A 26,140-nucleotide genomic window follows, 5' to 3' on the forward strand; every position below is an offset into this window, starting at 1 on the left:
CCAAAAGAAGACACGAACAGGAAAAAACGGAAAGTGACACTAAAAAAAGGAAAGTCGGAAAGTTTTTTTTTAACAGAAAGGTAAACGAAGCAGCGCTGCCGCGATGTGGGCCGGCCCACCTGCGTCAGGATCCGTCCAAAGGGCACATACCCCTAAAAAAAAGGTGATGCCCCGCACATACAGCCGTTGGTGTGACACGAGGCAGCCGCCGGCCCCACCACCTAGACACGTTGCAGATCTCAAGAAAAAAAATAAACCCCAGACACCTCGCAAAGCCCTATATACGGGCAGCGTTTCCCCTATTAGCGCCGCTTCTGTTCCTTTCGGTTTCAGCCCTCCGCCGCCAGCGGCGCTCTCTCCTTCCCCAGCTGCTGATGCTGCTTCGTCTGGCGGTGCTGGGTTTGCGAAGCTCTCCTAGTTCGGGAGGCGGAAGATCCGAGGGAACGCCGCGAGATGGTACGTCTTCTTCTCTCTCTGCTTCGTACTCTGGGCTTCGTCTCTCTCCTCCTGCGGGGTTTCTGGAGGTTTCCTCCCGGTGGAGGCGGCGGGGCCGGGGCCGGGGCCGCAGCGGATTTGGCTGGATCTCCGCCGGCGACATGGCCCTTTTGTAGGAGGGATGGGAGCGATCTGTCTGACGCGTTTGGTTGGGTACAGGTAATGTATTCAGTGTTGTAATGAGAATCTGCTGTATTAGATCGGGAACTATGCGATTGCACGATCTGTTTGGTTCAAGCAAGGTAAGAGGAAGCGGTGGGTTGGGTTGCATCGAAAAAACGAGGGTGCCAGCTGCTCACGACGGCGGAGGGAAATCGGCCACACTGAGATGACGGCGGCGGGATCTTTGGCGCTGCTGCACACGGCGGGGGATAGATCGCCGGTGCTGCTCCTCACGGTGGGGGAGATCGCCGGCGCTGCTCCTCAGGGCGGCGAAAGGAAACCGGCGCTGCTGCCAATGGCGGTGACGCAAGATCGCGATGCTGCTGCTCACAGCAGAGGGAGATCGCCGGCTGTGTTTTCCATGGACGCCAAGGAAGATCTGGGGCGCTGCTGGTTGTTGCAGCGTGCTCGTGGTGAAAAATAATCAGGATGAGTGGAGAATAGAGAAAGGGGTCCGTTACCGGAGGAGCGGTGTTTTCCCATACCAGTCCGTATGGGCCGTTTTTGGTTTTGAGAAAGCTGTTTCTGATTACAGGGATCTGAAACCGGCCCGACCTAAACAAACACTGGTAACATAATCACAAGCCGATGTAATCGGAAGACAGCGAAAAAATCGCCAACCAAATGCGTCGTGTGTTTAGAGTGGATGAGATTAACTGAGACTGTATTTATTTGGGGGATTTGTGAAGCCAATGCTAATCCGACAATACATCTTTTGGTGAATTTTCTTGTGTAGGATGATGTGTGTGACGAGTGCGGAGATGTTGGCTATAGTCATCTTCTGCTGCGATGCATCAACTGCAACAATGCTGCTAGGCATAGGTATGCTTCTCAATCTTGCTAAATATCTTCTCCTAGTAATCGCCATGCCCGGTGGATTTTACTTCTTACTAAATGCATAGATTTTATTTATTCATGCCACTTTTGGTCCAGGCTAAAGTGGTTGTGTAGTTTGCTATAATTTAGTGGTAGTCATAATTTCGAAATTTGGGGAGAATTAATACCAAATTCTTGGATTAATTTGATCGCGTCCCCCAAAGCTGATGATATTTTGTTCTTTCTCCCTAATTTGGCCATCCTTTGATCTTTCCCCCTATCCATATCTATTACTACCTTTGACTCTCAAAGAAGGGTGTTTTTGCTTTGCTGAGTATATTATACCACTATTAAAAAGCATCTATGTTTTGGAATCCAAATGATTAAGGCCATGCATATTGATTATGATGCTAGTTTTCATAGTTTAGTGGGTGTCATATTTTGGGGAAAGATATACAAAAATCTTGCGATAATTTAGTCTTATCCCCCAACTGATGACACTTTGTTCTTTTTCCCTAATTTGCTTATCCTATGGTTCCTTCCCTAATTTGGTCCTTTGATCTATTGTATCTATATCTGTTATTCGCTTTGTTTCATAATATAAGGTGCATAGTTCAAGGTGCATAAATTTTTGTGAAAGTCAAACATGTATATGTTTGACAAGGATTCTAGAACAAATATCAACATCATTAATACAAAATAAATAAAATATGAAAATACATTTCAGGATGGATCTAAATTTTATATATTTGGTATTATAGATGTTAATACTTTTTTTCTAAAATCTTGGTCAAACATACACATTTGATTGGAAAACCTTATGCACCTTATATCGTGGAACAGGTGGAGTATATTATACCAATACAGAAAGTACCACTATTTTGGAATCCGAACAATCTTAGCCACATGTTTTACAAAAAATCTTGGGGTAATTCCATCAATCAAATCCCCCAAAGCTAATGAGGCTTTGGTTTCTCCTCTAAAGTATTCATGATTTGGCCTTTATCCCTATCTATATCTATGAGAGCACATATATGCATGAATCTTCCACCTCATGTTGACATCGTCACATTAATTATTAAATTTAGGTTTTAGAATGATTTATTTTACAAACCGTTAATCCAATTATAAATCCGTCTTTGTCGTTGAGTTCGTCTTGAGAGCTTCAAAACAAGAACCCATGTTGGCATGTTTGTACGATCTTTTTTGTCACTACAAGTTGCCATATGTATAACATGGTTGTCATATTAGCAATGAACAATTGCCACAATAATATTGTGTGGTTACCATGCAATATTTTACATGTGTTTTCAAGCACTCCAGTGCTATGTAGGACTACAAACTGAGTTTTCAAGTATTCTAGGCAAGTCTTACATGGGTGGGGGAGAATGACATCTAGTAGTGACCTGGTAACTTAGTTGCTATAATTTGGTATAACTAAGAATTAAGTAACGAAGTGACTACAATCTAGGAAGTGATATTAATTTGGCAATTATTTATGGAAGAGAAGTCGCCAAAATATATCAACACGAGATCAATTAGATTAGCGGGTTGGGGATAGAACATTTTTTTTTAAACTAAGGAATCTTTGTTGATGCTTACATACATTGGCTTCTTTTTCGCATAGTAGTACTACTATGACGCCGTTCTGTAGCAATGTCCATATACATTATAATGCATGTATGTGAGAGGAAGAGAGAGGAGTGGTCGCTGCATAGTAGAACTGAAATATGCGATGTTGTGTAGCACTGTCCTATATTATAAAAAAACATCACTATGAGGGAATCCAAATGATCTTAACCTCACATATATTGTTGATCTAACTTAAAGATGGACCTCTACTAATTGTGCATTAGCAGAGCATTAAAACATTAGGCAAGGAGTGCACAACCATTATGCCCCCAATGGTCTCAAACACACCAGTTTGCCTCCTTTGCTGGAGGGCACCGTTTTGAACACTAGCCACACGTATAGTAAGGGTTTATAACTGGTTTCTAGCAAAATTGGTTTTACGAACTTTTTGAATAACCACTTTATAGAAAATCATGTTTTGGTTAGGAAAGTAATAAATTAGCCTATTCCTATTCTCCTGCCATATGTGTGTGATCTTCTCTTCCTCAATTTCTCCAATGTGACCATTGAAGACACTCTCCAAGCTCCCTAGCCCCTAATTCCTTCTCTTTGCTGCTGCTTGCCTTCCCTTAGGCCTACCACTGGTCGTTGAGATCACTTGCCTATCGCCCTAAGGTGGGGCTCAAGAAAAGAGGTGGTTGGGAATACAAAGGCTATGAGAGTTTCAACGGTAACATAAAGTTCACCCGAGCCAAAGGGGGTTCATGCCTTTTATAGGCAACCAGGGGAAAGAGCCATTATGCTTCAAGATTCTCATCTTATAGGGGCGACGAGTTTATAACTAGTTTTTGGCAAAATCGGTTTCATGTTTTTTTAATAACTAGTTTATAGAATATTATATTTTGGTTAGGAAAGTAATAAACTAGCCTATTCCTATTCTCCTGTCATATGTGTGTGACCTTCTCTTCCTCAATTTCTCTAACGTGGCCATTGAAGACACTTTCCAAGCTCTCTAGCCCCTAATTCATTTTCCTCGCTGTTGCTTGCCTCCCCTTGGGCCTATCACTGATCGTCGAGATCGCTTGCCTGTCGCCCTAAGATGCGACTCAAGAACAAGTGGTGGTTGGGAATACAAAGACTATGAGAGTTTCAATGGTATCATAAGGTCCGCCCGAGCCTAAGGGGTCAATGCCTTATACAGGCAACCTAGAGAAAATAGCCATTATGCTTCAAGATTCTCATCTTATAGGGGCGACGGTTTTGTAATCAGATGCACCAAGTTCTCCAAACAATGCTTGAAACAATGACAATGAATGCACACATGATAACTTGCTTCAGGTATCCTAACGTCAAGCATGACACCACACCATGAATCCCCCTTGCATCACCCATAAGGAAGTAAATCCATGGCATTCACGCCTAAGTTGGCAAGTTTTATTAGTTATTAGTTGAAGTTGTTCTAGTATCAAGTACAAAATCACCAAGTCATCCATAACCTTGGACATGGCTATTTGGATAAATTTAATCCTATAGGGATGTAACATTGTACTTAAGACGTGCCTATTGCTCTTGGTGCCTATGCGAGTACGTAGGGTATGTTGGCGGAGTGAGATAAGCCATGAACACTTCCCGCACGCTGTAGAACAAGTCCAACGAGCCAGCCAACTGAGTTGTACCCGAATCGAGAGTCCAACCATAGTTTGAGTCAGACCCGACCATTGTGTGCGTGGTCCAAGATGTCTAGAGCCTTAACCAGGATAATCACTTGGCTCGGCCACATTCCTATATGTATGAAAACATTAGGTGAAAACATCATCCCATGATAAAAATAACATCGCATACTCGTCGTAGACGAAGATGATTCATGCAACTAGCTGTATGCCAAAAGGAAAGCCTGAACTATGGGGCCCTAGACAGGTCTGGGGATTAGGTACTAGGCCGTGAGAGGGCTTGTTCTCTCCCATTGAGAGTTTGGTACGCTCGGTCTTTGATCAAGATAAACAACTACAATGGGAATGGGAATTTAGGAGATCTAAAACATAAAGTTGCCTGTTTGGTCGGAAGGAATGAGAATTTAGAAGGGATTGTTAAGAGTCCAACTCCCACCATTTTATTAACATGCGAGTGGGTGGGAATTGATGTACATAGAACATCTTGTCCCTTCATCATAACTTATGTTGCCATCTCTCGGCTAAGTCCACATGGATTCGCACTAACAAAATGAGGGAATAAACACCCGTCTTAAATTTCCACATGTAATCTCACCCATACTAAACAAGGAATTAGGAATAAAATAGCACTTCCCATGTCTAATCTCATCACAACTCCCTCCTCTAAATTCCCCTCCCCTTCCCAAGATTACCAAACATGTTGTCGGTTCCTAGTGTTAGCTCAGTTGAACAAAACACCATGTGCTCAAACATGGCCTCCAACCGTTGCCTTCGTTACATATGAACATAAGTGTATTCATAGCACAACAACAATGTATCAGAGCCAGGTTCAACTACTGATAAACAATGGTAAGTAGATATAACATGATTCAAGCAACAGTCCTAAGCATGCATACCATGACTGGTAAGAAGGGCTAAACAGGCAAAGAACACAACCAAGTAACTGCTCATGATAGGACTAGAAAGTAAAGGTAATATATGCCATCTTCAAATCCTATCTTGAAGAAGCCGACAAAGATGCAGTATGTTCCTGAAATGCAATGCATGACATGTCATATGGTTATGCAAGATTATCCTAATGAACAAGAGGCATGTTTAATTGAACTTGGAATGGATCACATGAAGCATTTTCAAAAGACCCCAAATTGGGCATTCATTTAGTGGCACCTACATGAATGCAAGTAAACATTGCCTAGCCATTTTCATCCGTTCAGACTTTTGGTTGCGTTGGCTACTGCATTAAGCTTAACATGGTATCAGAGCCCATGGTTTTGAGTTCAAGTCCTGGCTTTTGCAATTCATCTAAAAATTGTTGTTACCCCCTTTTTTTCACATATACCTCTGAGTATATCCATGTGTTGACTTTCCGCGTCACAAACGAGAGGGAGTGTTGAAGTGTATATGTTTCCTACTTTCCTAGCTCTTTCCATCAATTCGGACTTCTAGTTGTGTTGGCTAGTACATGAAGTGTAACAAGCATGAACATGGTGCGGAGCTGAAAATAATCTAATGCAACACCATCAAGTTATTTGGAGTCGATACACATTAAATATAACATTTTCACTAGTTGCAACAATTAATGAAAGGGTTTATCCGAACATTACATAAGATTATGATGGGGATGCACTAGTCAAATTGCACAAGTTAAACGAAGAAGAATCATTTATATATAAAGCAATTCCTTATCCATATCAATAGGCAGTCATTTAATGTTATTTGAGTTAAATAATAGTTTTATTGTGTTAACATGCATTAGAATGACACATCAAGGTTACATGCAATTTTCTAAATAATTTGATATGCATTTTACGATTTCATGCCACGACAAGCACAAATTGGTAGCCATGGCAGTGATTTGGGCTTACAACAACAATATGCTTGTCTAGTTTCTCGTTAGAGATTTTGGCGCAATTGGTCCCAATTGTGTGTGTGTGTCGTGTTCTACTACAGGGAGTGATCCCGGTCATCGGGGGAGATAATACACTAGGTGCATCTCATACATCACATGCATACGTCAAATCTCGACCATGGAGCAAGTACCTACGCGTTATTTGAGTATGCATGTCATCGCACTCGGCGGTTGCCTCGAAGGTGATACACTTGTAGCGTGCAGGTGATGTAGATTGGGTCTGTGGGTTGTCGTCATTGAACTTGGTGGTGGGTCCGCGGTGGTCATTGGCGATGAGGTACTTGCGGGGAGGTGGTTCTGGTTGTAGACGAATTTGGCGGAGCCTCGTTGGACTCGGTGGCGGTGTCGTTCAGGGGTCGTTCGGTGTTGGAAATAGATTTGATGGTCAGGTCTGGAGTGGCACTGATTCGGAGGCGATGGTGGACGACATGTGTAGCGGGGCCGGTGGGTGAGCGAATCCGGAGGCGGTGGATGTGGGCGATCGGCGGAAGCGGAATTGAGCTCGTTGATGATCCTGGGTAGGGGTTGCCAGAGTCAATGACAAGGCTGGTGGGTCGACAAAGGGCAGAGGTGATTCTACATGTTGGTTGTGGGTTAGCTGCCCCCATAACTTTTGAATAAAACAACCTAAAACATTGTATACTTACTGTTCATTGTGAAGAATTTTTTTCAAAAAATTAGCAATGAGCCCACAGATACATGAGTCTGGCTTCGCCGCTGATAGAGGGCATAGGAAGGCGGTCGAGGTGGTTGTGGTCGAGGAGGATGCCTGATATGCTAGATGAGGTGGCTCGTCGACGAGTTGCAGGGGCTTGCCTGTAGACTGAGAAGGCAGATGGTCGGGCGTTAGGCTAGCGACCGGTGATGGGGAGCCATGGGTGTAAAGATCCACGGCCGGGTGGTTGAGCGATGGAGGTAGCGCAGGTAGGGCTGTGGTGTGGTGAGGCACGACAATCGCCATGGTTGGTGCAGGAGATGTCGGTTGTTGGACTGCAGGGGTCATGGCGCGATCTAGGAGAGGGAGGGGGAACGAAGGGCGCGGCGGTGAATCAGGCTTGAGGTGGGCGTCTGCATCTCCTAGCTGCTAGGGTTTTCACTAGGGTAGGTGGGGGTGGCCGATCGGGCTTATATAAGCTAGATGGGCCTTGTTCCTTAGGGTTAGGTGGTGGGCTAGCTAGGGTTGGTTGGCCAGTTAGTGTTTATATGGGCCGGCCTATTAGTTACTGGCTGCGGTGTTGTGCAGCTATATTGCGCCCTTGGCGCATGTGGTTGAATTGCGACATAGTAGCAGTTTCTCTCCTTAAATATTTCATTTAAAATAATTACTCACTATTTATAATTTGTTGGGAACTCCAAAATTTATGAAATTTTTGTGGGGTCTATTTGTACTATAACAAAGCCTCACAAAAAATCATAATTTTTTGGGTCATTTTATATTTTTATAGGAAAATAACCTCAATTAATTATGCTTAGGGTTTTAAGCCAGACTAGGTATGTGCTCATGTGTTGCCACGGGGGTCAAATATTTTTTAACACAATAAGAATACCGTACGGGACATATTCAAAGCAAATATACAAAGTAAGATTATGTTTTGGTTATAAAGTATAGATTTTCCAGCTATTTCTTAAACTGATAAAATAAGAGTTTGATTGATGTTGTATTTATTTGCTTGTATGGCCGTGAATTTATTGCTATACTATAAGAAGGGGATGAAAATCCAGAAAAAATGGTGGAGGGTGGAAGGTTGGATGAAGGGATGATGGGGAAAAAAGTGAAAGATGAATCCTTAGCATTCTAGTAGATTAGCCCGTGACTACACGTCTCTTAGTACATGATGCGCTAAAATCTTAGCAAGATTTTGTATGCAATCGCCATAATTTACCTGCCATCTTATTGTTAATAAACACATGGGACAATGTTAATAAAACATGGGACAATTGATTCCATTTTACGGAAAATCAATGTGAGAAAAAGCAGAGATGGGAGGAAAAAATTAAAGAGGTGAAGGGAAGAGCGGGGATAAGGAGGTTAGACGAAGGAGAGGTGAAATGGGAACCTTATGTTCTTTTTAAGTAGTATATATAATAAATAGAGATCCATTTTAAATCCTTTTTAAACCTTAAAATTCCAGGAGGGCCCACATAATGAATATGAGGTTTTTGCCAAATATTGTAGGTTTCAGGAAGGGCATTTTGGACAATTGGCACAATTTAGGGTTTTAGCCCTTTAAGAAAAAATGGAGTGTTGAATTACTCAATCCCATATCAAAATTAAATAAATACTCCTTCCTTTCGGAATTACTTGTAAAATGGATGTATCTAGATGTATCTTAGTTTTAGATACATCCATTTTTTTTTCATTTCTGCGACAAGTAATTCGGGACGGACGGAGGGAGTATAATGCTGATGAGATGATCATGATGCACAATCAATTTCTAAGGAAATGTTGGTCTGGGGCTATTACACCGTCTCTAAACAAACCGACACATAGGGTAACCCTCAACGGTTGGGTTCCGTAACTCCCGACACATAAGCGAATTGCTTGGCACCTATTTCCAATCTAGTAGTACCGCTCGTGAAGCGCTACGGGGTCGCTGAGAGTCACTAGCTGTGTTTTGAGATATTTCAAAGGCTCTGTTGTGTTGTGTAAGTGGTTTGGCTCTATAGTGGATGGAACTTACTATGAGATGATGACTAACCAATCATCATTATAGCGACTTCTACAACAACATTTTACATTGCCATGTACTCTCTAAATCCAATCACATTGAGGGGCCTAGATATCTATGCCTTTGTAAAGAGAGGGCAAATCCCTTCTTGACATGTGGTTGTCTCTATTAACATCTTGAATAATCCAAGCTATATCTTTAACTTAACATGGTTTGTTGTTTTGTAGATATTGTTTGGATGTGATAAACTTCGATTCAGCAGTGGAGTGGTCATGTAGTGATTGTATCCCAAGACACATTGAAGCCATTAAGTCGCAAGGAGACGCAAATTGTCAAAGGCAACTAAGGAACACCCAGTTGGATTGCTCTGTAGTCAATGAACCAAATGTGGAGCAAGAGAAGGTAACGAAGGCACGAGGACTTCGTAGAAATAGACCATGCCGAGAAAGAGAAGCTAGTATTGAACATGTCCCGGGTGGAGACACATCGAATCGGGGACGATGTGTTGAAGAGACATTAGATTCTTGTGAAATCTCTGTCCGGGATATACCCAACCTCATTAATTGTAAGAAGGAAGGGGAGGATATAAATGGACACTTAATTTGCACACCGGAGAGTTTAGATGGTTCAAGTAATTTGGCTTTGGATCATGCTTCAAGTATTGAACCCAACAATTTGCAAAAGGCAATTGGTGGTTCTAAACTTGCTTCAGATTCTATGGACTGTCCTGATCTCCCAAATGCAAGGAGTGGCTGCTTTGCTTCATTGAAGTATGTTGAGGGTTTTGTTCCACCAGGAAGAAAGGGCGATATTTTTTCTCTAATGAATGAGGTCGAGGGATCCCGTCCAGTGATTGTGGATAAGTCTTGTTCTACATCGGCAAGTATGGAGCAAGCAGATGGTTTATTGGTAAAGATAGAGAAATCTGAACCTTTGAAGTTGGTTAAAGGATTGGAGGAGACTGTTGTAGCATCAAAGTTTGCACCAAATCATTCAAAGCCGATGCAAGGATCAGATCTGGAGACAGGGAGAGTGGATGTCTTGAATCCTCTAGAGCAGCGTTTGGACTCTTGGGCAATGCCGCTGATGCAATCAGGTCCCTCAAATGAACTAGAAGATGCGGCTATTCAGGAAAACGGTGCTGAAAGAACAATGTGCTTGGTGGAGATGGAAACCGTTGCCTCTGAATTGGAGAACCACAAAGGATCAAATCCCAAAATGGCAAATGAAAGCTTGAGTTGTGGTGAAGGTAACTCAGATGAAGCAAATAGAAGATCAGATGAGCTTTTATCAAGCACCAAATACAATAAGATGCGAAGGCGAATGTGTGTCGCTAGAAAGATAGTTAACTCTTGCAAGGTAAATGGAATTACAGATCCTGAGCCAGCACATGGTAACCGAGATGCAATAAACCTCCAATGTAATGCAGGAAAGACATCTTCTCTTGCCGTCAAAAAGGTGCCTCTTCAGCTGATATTGCAAGAGGAAGGCATTAACAATGAGTTATTGCAAGAGGAAGGCATTAGCAATGAGTTATTGCAAGAGGAAGGCATTAGCAATGAGTTATTGCCTTCCAAGTTTGTTGGTCCATGTGAGTCAACAAAAATCAACCCTAGAAAGCGTAAGCAATCAGAAAATTACGCTCCTGATGGAACAAAATATCAGAAAGCCTGTATTATAAGTGGGAATGAAAATGCCAATGTTGCACGGTCAAAAAGTGGTAGACCAGCACGAACTTGCCAGAACACGCCCAGGAAAGACAATGGTAGCAATGATAAAGTTATTGGGCACTCAAAGATGGGAAAAGATAAGAAAATTGTTAAGTCATGGCTGGCTAACAATGGTATCCGATATTCACGGAAGAGAGGTATGGTTACAGGTGTCTTGCAGCCCTACTCTCTTCGTAGACGTTCTGTGGACAGATCAAGACCTTCACGGAAGAGAGGTATGGTTACCAGTGTCTTGCAGCCCTACTCTCTGCGTAGACGTTCTGTGGACAGATCAAGACCTTCACAGGAGAGCGGTGTTGTTACCAGTGTCTTGCAGCCCTACTCTCTGCGCAGACGTTCTGTGGACAGATCAAGACCTTCACAGGAGAGCGGTGTTGTTACCAGTGTCTTGCAGCCCTACTCTCTGCGTAGGCGTTCTGTGGACAGATCAAGACCTTCACAGGAGAGAGGTATGGTTACCAGCGTCTTGCAGCCCTACTCTCTGCGCAGACGTTCTGTGGACAGACCAAGACCTTCAGAAAACATGGATCTGGCGCTGATGGAAAGCAGCTGCGCATTGAATAATCCAAGCAGCAGTTGTGCAGCGCAAGCATCAGGTTTCTCTTCAAAATCGAAAGAATTACGCGAGCGCGATGAGCCAAAGAAACGAAGAAAACTCATTTTAACTTATGACGAAGAGGAAGATGCCGAGGCCTTACAGGCAGAAGATCTGAATTCCCGGTCTTGTGATGATGATGAACATGTGATGAAGCAAAGAAAATGCATGGAAAATGCTGCAGAGAACCAGAGAAGATCTGTAGTAGAAGGTAAAGAAGCTTTGGGGTCGGGAAATTTGAATCAATATTCGAAGAATCATAAGCAGGTGAAGAAGCAGAGAAGCATAGAGGCAGAGGAAGATGAAAATGCATCTGTAAGAAATCCGAATGCTGGATGTTCAAGGATGCCAGTCATTTCAGAATGTATTGGCGGGCAACCCCTTGATATACCTTATTGGACGTATGTTACATGCCCTTTATTCCATTACCTGCATACTTTTTTTTCTTATGTCGAGTGCTAATATGTTCTCTTTATGTTGATAGTGGAATCATGAAGATCAACAATAACTATATTCCATTGGCTGCACACCTGTCAACCAAAGCAGGCAAGAAGGTGCAGGAACTGTCAAGATCACTGCCACCAATAATGAAAGTGGCCAAGCTTTCTACATCAAAATCATGTCCGCACTTTGAGGCATCGATACCTACAGCTGACAGCATTGGCTTGTATTTCTTTTCGGGTGATATTAGGTTTGTTGAGCCTGTGCATGTTTGTCTGTCTTATTTCTTCTACACATACTAGGGTCTGACATTCTTTGATCCTCTAGGCCAAATAAAGAGCTGGATGAGCTGGTGAAGCATCTCGCTGATAGTGGAAGTGTTCTAGAAGCTGTTGTTGGTTTGAGGAAGCTGTTTCTCTTCCCTTCTGGTGTACTACCAGTGGAACATCAGAGTAAGTCATATGGCAGATTTCATTATTCAAAATTATGATTATCCTGCAAAATATACCATATTACACCTAATCTGCATATGCTACCACTAATGTAGTAAACTGCATTTGGTATAGTAATGTGTAATGCAGTTGTGCATAATTTTTCATATACTGCCTACTTGAACATTGTTTTGTTTGTCATGGTGGAGCACGCATGGTTTATACAAAGCCTTTGCTCCATGTCAATTTTTCTTTTGCAGTAATTTGTCAGTCAGTCATTAGTTTCTATCTTGTTGCAGCGTTCCAAGGGAAACCCTATCTATGGGGAATGTTCAAGCCCAGAAAAGATAAGATCAGAAGATTACCTCCAGTGGAACAAGATTGTACTGCACATGTTTCAAAGGAAGAACATGCCCAAGAACAGCATGCCTTGGACCAGGAAGACAAGGCGCAAAGCGACACCCTGGACCCGGTCGTGCATCCCGAGAATCAACCCTTACTGGATGCAAACCAACTAGGAAAGGAAGCGTTGTCTGGCAATGTCCTGCCCCCTGTTGACGTGGGAGCTCTAGTTTCTGCAAATATCGGCCCAGCTGATCATGGACAGCCCTGCTCAAATCCAGAAGCCCCGCCACTTAAACTCTGTGGTTTTGTTGTCTCACGGACACCAAGATCTGCGCAACTCATCCAGGAGATGCAGAAGGAAGGTGCATTACTGTTCGCTGTGCAGAAGGTGATGACAGAACCTGGCTCAGTGATATAGGACCAGAACATGCCCGTGGCAACCATGCTGTGGTTTCAGAGGAGCATACCTGGAGCTGTTTCCTCTTTAAGGAGCGGCGCGCAGCGGTGGTCACTCTAGGGGTAGAAACAGGCTAGCAGTAGACCTGAGAGTTCTTTAGCTTCAGTGTGGGCTCATTGTGCCTTGCACCTTCTATGTCCGTCTCCGTTTTTCTGCTATAGCTAGCCCCTGTCATGTTGAGGACTGAACTGTGGTGGTGTAGTGGTGTTCGCTCTCTGTATGATGTATTAAGAGCCGACTTAGCTGAGCTTACTTTTCTGTTGTGCAAGTTGTACAAGTTTGAGCCAATTTTGCTGATTGTACTGTAAAAGCATCTCCTCTGTACAATATGATGCGCAAATTATCATCAGTTCATCGGTTCATCTTTTATTGCCATATAATACAATACGACGAGAATGGAGCTATTATCCTGTGCTCCTTGTGGTTCTTGCCACATTGAACTGTTTGAGTAACCTTCTGAAGTAACCACATGAACCGTTGAAAATTCACAATGACAATTGCAGTTCCATTTTATTTGAAGTTGTTGGGACAGGTGCTTTAAGCCAAGCTCAACCAGCAAGATCAACCACATGAAGATTACTCCTACGTGCCAATGTGGACCTGGGTGTGACGATCACCATGGAGAAGGAAAATAGTAAGTTTCAGTTAACCTGGGTGAAGCCTAAAGATGATAAATTCTGACATGATGCACTTTTTTTCTTCTAGTTTTCCACTGTATCCATCACATACACAAAAGGAAGGTATCCACGGTGTGAACATGGTGGAAGCAACGTAAAAAAGAAAGAAACATGGATATAACTGATCAGTTGAAAAATACATGATCAAAACTTTGTAATCATCATTCGATTATATGTATGTTTGGTATATGTGTGGAGTAACAAGGCTTGAGGGTTGAGAAGCATCTAGGAGCTAAGGATGTTCAGGAGTGAAACCCTGCTCTAGATCAACCTCCTGAACAGAGACTCAACGCCGGTCTCAAGGTCGGCCACGCCGCGGTCCAGCGCTTGAAGCTGCGCCGCCTCGCAGACAATCCTCTTCTTCTGGAACCTCTATGAGACCAGAGACCATCTGCTTCCATTGGCAACCCCAATTTGCTTCAGCAGGAGGCGCGGCGCGGATTCAAGCAGAGAGACCGCCATGTCTCTTGCTTCTGCCAGTAGCCTGACCGTCCCGCAGCCTTGGGTGGTAGCCTTGTCGCTTGTGATCTTCTTGAAAGGAGTAAATAGCATAAAACTACTAGTTTACAGGCTATGGTTTCAAAAAACTACCACTTTTTAATTTTTCTCAAAAACCTACCAGTCGCGCGGTCCGCTGTTTCTAAAAACCCAAAATCTTCGTTGTTAAAAAATTAAACAGGTTTATGACAGGTCGGGCCCGCACCTAAACGATCCGTCTATTTGACCGTGTGTTTGACCGTTAACTGACATGTGGGTCCCACATGGCAGTGTCGGTAAACTTTTCAAAAATGCCATCAGGTCCCTGCAAAACTTTTCAAAACGCAATCGGGTCCCTCCCCGTGGCCGTGCGCCAGCAGCTGGCGTGAGGCGGCGGTGGTGCTCGCCGGTCAGTAGGTGGCCGGTGACGTCCTGGTGCTGGCTATACTCCCCGCCACCTGATACATGACGAGGAGCGCACCCGACGACGTCCTGCTGCTGCTGGCTCCACTCCCGGCTTGTCATCGACCTCCCGTGCGAGGAATCGAGCGGAGGAGCCGGTCTTCTTCTCCGACGACGGCCGCCATGCTCTTTCGTGGCTCGGTCTGGTGTGGAGCCCCGACGCTAGGCTTTGACCTCGCACTGGCAACGGCCCCACGACTCTGGCCTTGCCCCGTGCGAGATCAGCCAGAGGAGAGCGGCGGCGCCGTCATCCATGTCCACAGGGAGGCGGCTCGAGGCGCTCGTCCATGGAGCATGGAGAGAAGGAGAGAGGAGGTCTGGAGGTGTGGGTGCCCCCCGGGATGCCACGGCAGATCCCGCCGGACTCGGGCGCGACCACAATAAGTTAACGGTCAAACAAAATGGTCAACTAACGGATTGTTTAGGAGTGGGTCCGATCTGTCATAAATCGGTTTAAAATGTTAGCAACGCGGAATTTGGGTTTTTTGAAACAGCCGACCACCCATTTGGTAGTTATCTGAGAAAAATTTAAAACCGGTAGTTTTTTGGAATCCTAGCCTGTAAAGTAGTAGTTTTATGCTATTTAGAAAGGCTTCTGCGCCTTCTTCGCGAGGCGAATGAAGGACTTGATCTTGATCTGGACAGCAGCGGCATCTCCTCTCTTGAGGGCGAGCTGCAGGTCCTGGATGCTCGCCTTCAGCTCTGCCAGGCTCTCCTGCATGGCATTGCAGAGATCCACCAGGACAAGTGACCTGTCAAGCTCTTCCTCGACCATCTTCCTCTGCAGGGGCAGGGAGAGGGTGGGTACATACGTCTTTCTGCCCCCGCGTCGTCCGTTTTGGGCGGCTCGGGCGGCGACTCGATCCGGTTTTTCCGGTAGCCGCCCCTGCGAGCCCTCCCCTCGCCGCCGCCGGTTGGCGCCGCCGGGCTCGCCCGCGTGGCTGATGGCGGCGGCGGGGTTCCATTCCCGTGGCGGTTTGAGCAGGCGCTTGGCGTAGTGCAGGCGGTGACTGGATGCTGTGAAGGCGGGGGTTGCAGCGGCGATCCACGCGGGGATGGATCCGGCGGAAGCATGGCTGTGGGTGGCCAGATCGGTACCATGCCGCCGCACCCGTGGACGCCATGGACGGGAGCTGTCACCAACGGCGGCGTCAATTCCTCGGATGGAGCACATGAACCGCTCGTCTCTTCCTCGTCATTGAGTGGAGATCCGCCCGCAGTCGTCCAAGCGGCCGTGTCTAGTACTGCTGCGGCACCTCCATTGGGGACAGCCCAGCCGGTGCGTGTACGGAAAACAGAGGTCCAACCTGAGAACTTGCTTTTACCATAGTCGTTGCTCCGAGTTAATTGCACGTTGGTACCACACTTGCGCACCTACTCACAAATCTGTATCATTAGTCATTTTTTTTGCCATGCAGTACCAACTCTAAGCTTAAGTGTTGCAAAACGGTCTGACAGTCGTATAAGCGCGTATTGACCACGTATCTGACCGCTGGGACTCGTGTGTCGGGGGCTGACGTGGCATGCTCTTTTACAAAAACAACCCTTACTTTTTATTTAATCACGCATAAATCCTCTATTTTTTCAAAAAAAGGTCTTGCCACAAGAACCCTTTTTCAAAAATAACCCCACGCGCGCGTCCCGCCCGAATTCGAACCCGCACCGTGCGTTTAGACGAGGACTGCTCCTTTTCGGCTAAACTGCACGCGTAAGTTTATTTATAAGCTGTGAGCCATTGGTTTTTTTTTTCTACAAAGTAGAAAATCGCGCGGCCGTCCGCCCGAATCGATCCCGCCGAGTTCGTTCGCCGTGCGCGCTTGCTGCCTCTGCCACACGCGCCATCCTATGCAACGCCGAGTCATTCAACTAGTGGCAGAGGATGTATAGACGCCGAGTCGTTCAACTAGTGGCTGCCTCAACTAGTACATGTATACTATGCCAAACAAAAAACTAATACGTGTATACATCTTTAAACTCCGAGCCGTTCCGGTTTTTATGTGATACTAAAAAATATTATATGTCCATCGTGTCGTACAATTAAAAAAATGTTCGCCGCATCGTTTAATATGTATATTGAACATTTTTTAATATACAATGATCTTATTTAAATATACGATATCATATTATAAAAACTTAATCGTGTATATATTGAACATTTTATAATATACGATGTCTATATATATGTGTGTGTATGATTTTTATCAATATACACACACTACGTTCGGTCTGAAGAATAAACCTGCTAGTCTCTGCATTGTTTTTGGGTTGAGTTCAAAAATTTTAAAATTACTCTGAAAGGTAAATAAAGTGTTTGTGCATTTAAAAAAATGTTCAGAACATTTTTGGGAAAAGTTGAACGCGTATTTAAAAATTGTAGTATTTTATAAAATGTTCAGCATGCATTATATACTATAAAATGTTCAGCTTGGGTATTCTTCAGACATTGTATACTATAAAATGTTCAACATATATACGATGAACTTTTTAATATATTATGCAATGAACATATTTTCAATTATACGACGCGACAAATATTTTTTTAATGTCATATATTATATTTTTAGTATCGTATAAAAATCGGAACGGCTAGGAGTGTAAGGCGTATACGCGTACTAGTTGACGCGTAGGATGCGCAAGCAAGCGCTGCAAACGACTAGGCGCGGGATCGATTTCCGTCGGACGGGCGCGCGATTTTCTACTTCGTAAAAAAAACGAATGGCCCAAAATATAAAAACATCTACGCGTGCTCGGCAGCGAGCTACGCAGTAGAGCAGCACGTCGCGGGTTCGAATCCCTGCGGCACCCGCGCGTGCGTCTATTTTCGAAAAAAGATTTTTTGTGGCAACACCTTTTTTAACAAACAGATGATATATGCGTGATTAAATAAAAAGTAAGGGTTGTTTTTGTAAAAGAGCATGCCACGTCAGCCCTGACGCACGGGTCCCAGCGGTCAGATAAACCGTCAATACGCGCTTATGCGGCTGTCAGACCGTTTTGCAACACTTAGGCTTAGAGTTGGTACTGCATGGCGAAGAAAATGACTAGTGGTACTGATTCGTGAGTAGGTGCGCAAGTGTGGTACCAACGTGGGCTACCTCTGTGGTGTTGAAGCAGTGGCCCTGGCCGTGACGTGCATCTCCGGCGTGTTGCTCTTGCTTGGCTCGGCCGCCAGGTCAAGGTGACACCGTGAATCTGGCCAGCATGCCGCTGGGCGGTCTTCGGCCAGGCGGTGGTCACCTCAAGAGGTTTGGACCTGTATGATCTGTGTCTGGCGAGGACGGACGACACGGAGTTAGTGGCCGCGAGTCTGCTGTCGTCTCATATAGATCAGCCTAAGCTCCCATTTGTGAGGATGGTGCATGGCCTTCGGAGTGTCCCGAACTAGGGATTTCGTGGTGCTGCTGTCCTTCGCCTCCGTCAAAGACTTCTTCGAGTGTTGGCGAGTGGCTCTTGTCGAGTCTCGTCAGCCTACTCGTCCGGGCATGGTCATCACTCGCCGTAAGGACCGTGCACACATGCAATTATTGGGATCGAGGCAAGTGGAGGAGACAACATAAAATGATTTTCATTGGGTGGTACTTCTCGAGTACCCAATCTAGAGCTCCGGGGTGAAAACTCTGGTCTGACCTAGTTGGTTATACCTGGCAATGGCGGCGTTCTTTACGTCGTTACCCTGATGACGGCATTGCTCGGAGTTTGCTCAGAGTTGCTCTTCAGGGTGAAAACCCGTGAGCCGACCCTTGGTGGTTGGATTTGGCGACGGCGGCGCTTGTGCGTCGTTCCCTTGTTGGAGGCGTCGCTTTTGGGGAACCCTTCTCGGAGTCTTTATGATGTCAAGAGATGACTGGGGCCGATGGTCACCGTTGTACATCGTCAATCGTTTTCATTGCTTCGGTTTTTTTTCTTTTCTTCCTCCGTCTAGGCATAGCTTTGGTCTTTGCATGACTTTGCCTTTGCTGGCGTCATCATTTTTGTGTGTGTGTTGTGCTGGCTATGTGCATCTTAGTTATGCAGAGGTCGGGTGTACTCATCATGATTGTATCCCTCGATGCTACTGTATGAGTCAATAAAAAACACCCTTTTTCAAAAAAAAGGGGCAGGGAGAGGCCGATTTGGTTGCTGGGCAGGCTCATGATCTCTTCTATGGAGCTGTAGATGTCTCCGAGCCTTCTCATACCGCCGCACATCGTGTCGATGGTCGCGGAAGGCGTGGAGATGCGTGTCTGCAGGCCCTGCAGCTCCACCTCCACTTTGGATTCGGTGGAGTGGGGGATGGAAGGCAGACTCGCGGATCTTTGATGGCAGGCCATGTTTCTAATGGATTAACTGAGCTGATGATGTGCTGTTTCTGTTTGTAATGGTGGAAGAGAAAGTGAAGAGCAGATGTGCTTTGTTGGTGGTGAGACCTTTGCAGCGCGCTCTATTTATAGTCGAGAACCAAAAGGAATTGGTAATGGAGCAAGTTCTCCGCTGCAGCTTAATCACCTGCCGCCGAGGCCAAACTGGTGCTCTCTTATTTTGGTTAGTGCAACTGACATCAATGAGTGAGATCGAGAGCGTGTACATGTCTCGCCTATACATGGCAAAGTATCCGCACGAGTGGTTCGTCTCATCATCCAGATTGGCAAAATACCTTCTGGCAATTTGGTTGTCAACGTGTGATGGTTGCACCCGCACCTCAACCCTCGTGCAGCAGCACTGTTGCCTTCTTGGCATGTCTGCTAATTGCATCATGGTCCACCACACATGCGCTATAATTCTTAATAGGCGCTTCAAATCTTTAGTTGATGGCTAAACTAATAGTCTCAAATCAAACTAGATATTCGTTCTTATGAGAGCTATTCCATGTCATATTTTACTACTCCCTCCGATCCATATTAATTATTGCTGATTTAGTACAACTGTGTACTAAATTAACGACAATTAATATGGATCGAACAGAGTATTGAAAAACATAATAGGGACACGAGCTCATAGTGTGCTAAATCAGCGACAATTAATATGGATCGAAGGGAGTACTAGAAAACATAATAGGGGCACGAGCTCATCGCATCTTAACATGGGATCTTGACATGGACTCTGAGTCTCTGACCGCGCCCTATTTTCACTGAGAAGAGAATATATAACGAGTTTGATTGGATAAATTAGCACTCTATCGCTGAGCTCCAACAACTGTTACAACGCCACGAGTAGTACTTCATAATAATATGATAATGAGATACATGTATGTATGTATGTATGTATCTAATTAGTATTGCCTATTTGTCATGTTTCGGTTATTCAAGAAAAAGAAATAGAATGCACGGACGTACAAGTTCAACTTGGCCATAGCACGAGGGAGAAAGATTCATGGAAGCACAGGATTTATCAGATTACATCTCATATGGCTAGTGCACCTAATATGCTAAGAGCTTTATCCAAAAAACAAGTTGTTAAGAGAGGGGGAAGCGCTGACTTTACCTACAGAAACACGCTCAGTCATGATACTGTCCAGGCAACATCTAGATGAGCATGAACTCAACACCTCGTGGAGCATTGCTGTCTTGTTTCATAAACCTGCAACAAGATCCGCCGCACAACAGAAAGATCAGCATTATTCTTGACCAGCCCAAGCAGAAACTCGCTAAAAGAGCCGTGAGATAACTTCACGTGCAATAGAATATGAGCTGAGATAGTGCTTATTTTTGCCTCTCTTAGATGATCTAAATAAACATAATGTATATATACAATAGGTAACATCCTATTGAAGATACTCTCCCGTGACCTCCTCCCCCCGTGCGGCGGCGCCGCGCCGCACCGGGGCCTCCCCCCGTGACCTCCTTCTCCTCCCCGCCGGGCCTCCCTCTCCTCCCGCCGCCGCTGCCGAGGGCATCGCAGGCTAAGCCTGCGGGCCGCAGCGGCGGCGGCGGCAATCTTCCTCGGCCGGCGAACGGATCTGGGTGGCGGCGACCCACTCCGGCCGATCCAAGGGCGATGGCGCAGGCCGGTGGCGACCAGGGTTGTCGTGCTGGTGGCGGCGACGAAGAGATCACGTCGGCGGCTAGGGTGTCCGATCTGGATCCCATTCGGATCTGGATGGTGGTTCCTCGAGCCTAAGGACCTCAGAAGATAGAGGAGAGCGCCAGGCCCAGATTTCCGGAATACGTCGTGCGCATCCTTTGTTCCGGCACGACAAGCGGCCTCTGGACTAGGCATACGACACGAGGACGTCGGGGGCTTCGGCCCTTGGCGTGGAGGTGGTGGCCATCTTCTTCGCCGGAGGTGGTCGGCTAGATGGTTGTGGATTCTCGCATCTAGTCCCGGCGTACAGTGGGGAGACGGGGCTGCCGGTGAAAACCGTGCTATGACTCGGGACATGGCGGGCGATGGCGGCGTTTTCGCGTCGTTATCTTGTTGAAGACATCGCCTCTGCAACTTCTGTCGACTTGCTTGCGCTGCTCTGGGTGAAAACCTTGATCCGGAGTTTCCGGATCGGACGATGGCGGTGCTTTTGGGGCGTCGTTTTCCCTCATGGGGGCATCGTTTTTTTGAGCGGCGGCTGGATGCAGGACTAGAGGACGGATTCTTTGGTGGAGCGGTGCAGCATCTCACTCATTGATGGCGGCGGGTCTCGGCGGCATGGCGCTGTGGTGACTCTGCGTCCGATGCGCGGAGATGGACTCGCGCAGGAGGGTGACGCGGTCTGGCGTCGTGGTGGCGTCGACGGCAGCTAGACCGGGCAAGGTAGATGCAGCAGTACAGCTCTGAAGATGGATTGGTGGCAGGTGGCTGCGGCGACCTCAGACCCGGCATGCGTCCTAGTTGAGGAGTGCGCCGGACTGGTAGGTGACCCATACCCGACAGGCGACCTGGATGGGACCTCAGGTCTTAGATGTTAGGTTTGGCTGCGAGGTCTGTTTGGTACTAGACCCAGACTATCAGCATCCCTTCATCTCTTAGATAGGAGTAGCGACACTTTTGTTGCCTAGACGGTGGCTTCAGTCTTACTGTTGTATGACTTTGTAAGGTCTTATGTGAATAATTAATAAAGTGGCTGCATGTATCGTCTAGATGCAGAGTCCGGGGGTCCTCCTCCATTTCAAAAAAAAAATATACAATAGATTCTGCATATTCAGCCTTTTTTTTTTTCCTACTGTATCCATCACATACACAAAAGAAAGATAATCCACGGTATGGACATGGTTGAAGCATCGTAAACAAGAAAGAGACATGGATAGAAGTGATCAGTTAACAAAATACATGATCAAAATTGTGTAATCATCATTCGATTGTATGTATATTTGGTATAATGTACAAAAGATGGGTAGAGTAACAAGGCTTGAGAGTTGAGAAGCATCTAGTAGCTAAGGATGTTCAGGAGTGAAACCCTGCTCTGGATCAACCTCCTGAATAGGGACTCAACACCCTTCTCAAGGTCGGCCACGCCGCGCTCCAGCGCTTGCAGCTGCGCCGCCTCGCAGACAACCCTCTTCTTCTGGAACCTCTGTGAGACCAGAGACCATCTGCTTCCACTGGTGACCCCAATTTGCTTCAGTAGGAGGCATGACGCGGATTCAAGCAGACAGACCACCATGTCTCTTGCTTCTACCAGTAGCCTGACCGTCCCGCAGCCTTGGGCGGTAGCCTTGCCGCTTGTGATCTTCTTGAAAGGCTTCTGTGCCTTCTTCGCGAGGCGAACAAAGGACTCGATCTTGATCTGAACAGCCGCGCCATCTCCTCTCTTGAGGGCGAGCTGCAGGTCCTAGATGCTCGCCTTCAGCTCTGCGAGGCTCTCCTGCATGGCATTGCAGAGATCCACCAGGACAAGTGACCTGTCAAGCACTTCCTCGACCATCTTCCTTTGCAAGGGGACTCGGTTGCTGGGCAGGCTCATGATCTCTTCTATGGAGCTGTAGATGTCTCCGAGACTCCTCAGACCGCCGCACATCGTGTCGATGGTCGCGGAAGGTGAGGATATGCGTGTCTGCAGGCCCTGCAGCTCCACCTCCACTTTCGATTCAGTGGAGTGAGGGATCAAAGGCAGACTCGCAGATCTTTGATGGCAGGCCATGTTTCTAATGGATGAACTCAATTGATGATGTAGTATTTCTTTTTGTAGTGATGGAAGAGAGAATGAAGGGCAGATGCGCTTAATTTGTTGGTGCTGAGACCTTTGCAGCGCGCTCTATTTATAGTCGAGAACCAAAAGGAAATAATGGAGCAAGTTCTCTGCTGCGGCCTAATCATCGGCCGCCTAGGCAAAACGGGTGCTCTCTTATTTTGGTTAGTGCAACTGACATCAATGAGTGAGATGGAGAGCGTGTGCATGTCTCGTCTATAGATGGCAAAGTATCCGCACGAGTGGTTCGTCTCATAATACAGATTGGCAAAATACCTTCGGGCAATCTGGCAATTTGGTTGTCAACGTGTGATGGTTGCACCCGCACCTCAACCCTCGTGCATAACTGTTGCCTTCTTGGCATGTCTCTGCTAATTGCATCATGGTCCACCACACATGCACTAGAATTCTTAACAGACGCTTCAAATCTTTAGCTCATGGCCAAACTCGAATCAAACTAGAATAGCTATAAAAGCTGTATTTCATAAATGCTATAGTATTTCGATATTGGAGAACATAACAAGGGCATCAGCTCAGCAGATCTTAACATGGGACTATAGAAGGCCATGAATCTAGGTGCGGTGATGTAGAAAGTACTCCCTTTACAGAGGGAGTAATAAAAAAATGTTCTGTCTTAACACACACAGTGACACCGACTACGCCCATTTTCAGTGAGAAGAGAATATATAAAACAAGTTTGGCAGGATAAATTACCGGTCTATCGCTTACTGCAGGTTGCTAGTTTAACCTAACAGCCGAGATGATAACAAACAGCTGATAGAACACGCAATCTTCACTTCGGTAGACCCCCCTACAAACCGTATAAAGGGTAATATGGACTTTTCACACTTTTGTATATACGATGAGTCCCCCGTAGGTATGTATATACGTATAGGCCAGTATATTTATCTTTTTTCTTCTATTCGCTTAATGTTTCACATTTTTTTAAATGTAAAAATAATGCAGCTAGCATGGTTCGAACTAGAGACCTCCCGTTCGACTATACCACAAGGTAACCAACAGAACACGTTAGCAGTTGTAACAATTACTGGTATGACAGCTATCTTACTTATAATACGCAGTGGGTTTCCAATTTTTTTTGTCGAGTTTCAATCTTTTTTTTGTTTTCTACTTTTTTCCATTTTTCTTTTCTTTTTAAAAATCGTGAACTTTTATTAAATTTATGAAATATTTTCCAAATCTGTGAACTTGTTTCGAATCCTTATTAAAAAACAAATCTGTGAACCCTTCTTCAAAACATGTGATTTTTTTTTTCAAGATTGATGAACTTTTTTTTTCACATACGATGAGTTTTTTTTAATCCAGCTGGCAAGCTGGGTTCCCAAAATCGGGAACATTGTTTTGCATCTTTCTTTGGTAAATTTTTTTTTTGAAAATCTATAATTTTTTTCAAATCCATGAACATTATTCTAAAAACTGATGTGCTTTTCAAAATCTGTGAATGCTTAGGCCGGCCTAATAGGCGCCTGACAGGAGCGATGTTGTCGCCTAGTTGGGCCAAAGCCTAAGCATTCTTTTCTTTTATATTTTTTTCTTCTCTATTCATGTTAATTCATTTTTCTTCTTTTTGATTTATTATTGTTTTAAAACTTGGTTACCTTTTTAGATAGTAATTTTAAATATATTTTTACGTCAAACCTGGCATATATGCCTATCATGGGCATGCCCCCCTGGTAGCAAAAGTTAAGACCATTTCATGAATGGCAAAAAAAAATTCAACGGAGGGTGTTCGGGTGGCCACAAGGTTTCGCTTGAGAGCACCCTGTATCCCGACATCCTTCAAATGGCCTAAATTTCCATGGCCTTGTATGATCAATTCAAGGCATGCCAAGTTATTTTGGTTTTCGACAAAAAATTGCATTTTCTGAAATTTTCTCGGTAAAAAAAGAGCGATAAATGGCACGACATTTGCGACACTTGCATACGGCATCGGAAGTCGTTCAAACCTAACATGGATGCCAACCATTGGGATGCCCACATGCTTACAAAAGTTGGGGTCATTTAAAGAATGTCCAAACATAGACAATGTTTAATGGATGGTGTTCGGTTAGGCTAGAAGGCTTCGCCTCAGAGCACGTTGTTTCCCGACATCCTTTAAATGACCCTATTTTTTACCATGAACTTGTATGACAAATTCAAGGCATCATGTCAAGTTTTTTAGTTTCGACAAACTTTGCCTTTTCTGGAGTTTTCTTGGTCAAAAAAGCCCGATGAATAGTCACACATGTCGTAACTTGCATATGGTGCCAGAAATCGTTCAAATTTGGCATGGATGGCTACCATGGGCATGCCCACCTCCTTGAAGAAGTTGGTAACATTTCAAAAATGTACAAAACTAGACCATGCTCAATGGAGGGTGTTTACGTTGGCCAGAAGGCTCCGTCTGAGAGCACATCATTTCTCGACATCATTCAAATGGGCACATCATTCAAACTTTCCACCATCTTCTATGAGTAATTCAAGGCACCATGCGTTGTTTTGGTTTTTGACAAATTTTGCATTTTATGGAGTTTTCTCAGACAAAAAAGGTAGATAAATGGCCGGACGTGTCGCAACTTGCATACGGTGTTAGAAATCATTCAAACTCAGCATGGATGACTACCATGTGCATGCACACCTTCTTGAAAAAGTTGGTTTCATTTCAAGAATGTCCAAAACTAGACCATGTTCAATGAAGGGTGTTCGGGTTGCCCACAAGGCTCCGTTTGTGAGCACGTTGTATCTCGACATCCTTCGAATGGGCCCGAAAAAATTTCTACCATCTGCTATGACCAATTCAAGGCACAATCCCAAGTTGTTTCGGTTTTCGAGTTTTTTTGCATCTTCTGGAGTTTTCTAAGTCAAAAATGTAGATAAATGATCGGACGTGTCGTAACTTGCATATGGTGTTGGCAATCATTTAAACTAGGCATGGATGTCTACCACGGGTATATCCACCTACTTGCAAAAGCTGAGGTCATTTTAAGAATGTCCAAAACTAGATCATGTTCAACGGAGGGTGTTTCGTAAAGCTAGAAGAGCCTGTTTTAAAGCACATTGTCTTTTCACATCTGTCAAATGGCCCCAGTTTTTTTCACAAACTTATGTGACCAATTCAAGGCATTATGCCAAGT

The 26,140-nt window shown here is 45.0% G+C and overlaps 1 protein-coding gene and 1 pseudogene across 1 annotated transcript; one reads left to right on the forward strand and one right to left on the reverse strand.

Moving 5' to 3' along the window:
• Positions 1–269: 269 nt before the first annotated feature.
• On the forward strand, positions 270–13,661 carry LOC123096428 (uncharacterized). The gene is made up of 6 exons (XM_044518173.1): positions 270–456; positions 1,394–1,479; positions 9,521–12,019; positions 12,103–12,309; positions 12,387–12,511; positions 12,790–13,661. The coding sequence occupies exons 1-6, from the start codon at positions 454–456 to the stop codon at positions 13,251–13,253; spliced, it is 3,384 nt and encodes a 1,127-aa protein (XP_044374108.1). The 5' UTR covers positions 270–453; the 3' UTR covers positions 13,254–13,661.
• Positions 13,662–14,194: 533 nt separating this feature from the next.
• On the reverse strand, positions 14,195–19,218 carry LOC123099704 (uncharacterized; annotated as a pseudogene).
• Positions 19,219–26,140: the final 6,922 nt, after the last annotated feature.

Source organism: Triticum aestivum, chromosome 4D (assembly GCF_018294505.1).
Source record: "Triticum aestivum cultivar Chinese Spring chromosome 4D, IWGSC CS RefSeq v2.1, whole genome shotgun sequence".
In the NCBI taxonomy this organism is placed as follows: Eukaryota; Viridiplantae; Streptophyta; class Magnoliopsida; order Poales; family Poaceae; genus Triticum; species Triticum aestivum.

Excerpts from the sequence above, each read along its gene's own strand:
- LOC123096428 (XM_044518173.1), top strand. Across the intron at positions 1,480-9,520 it reads AACAATGCTGCTAGGCATAG|ATATTGTTTGGATGTGATAA; the intron begins GTATGCTTCTCA and ends GTTGTTTTGTAG. Across the intron at positions 12,020-12,102 it reads CTTGATATACCTTATTGGAC|TGGAATCATGAAGATCAACA; the intron begins GTATGTTACATG and ends TTATGTTGATAG.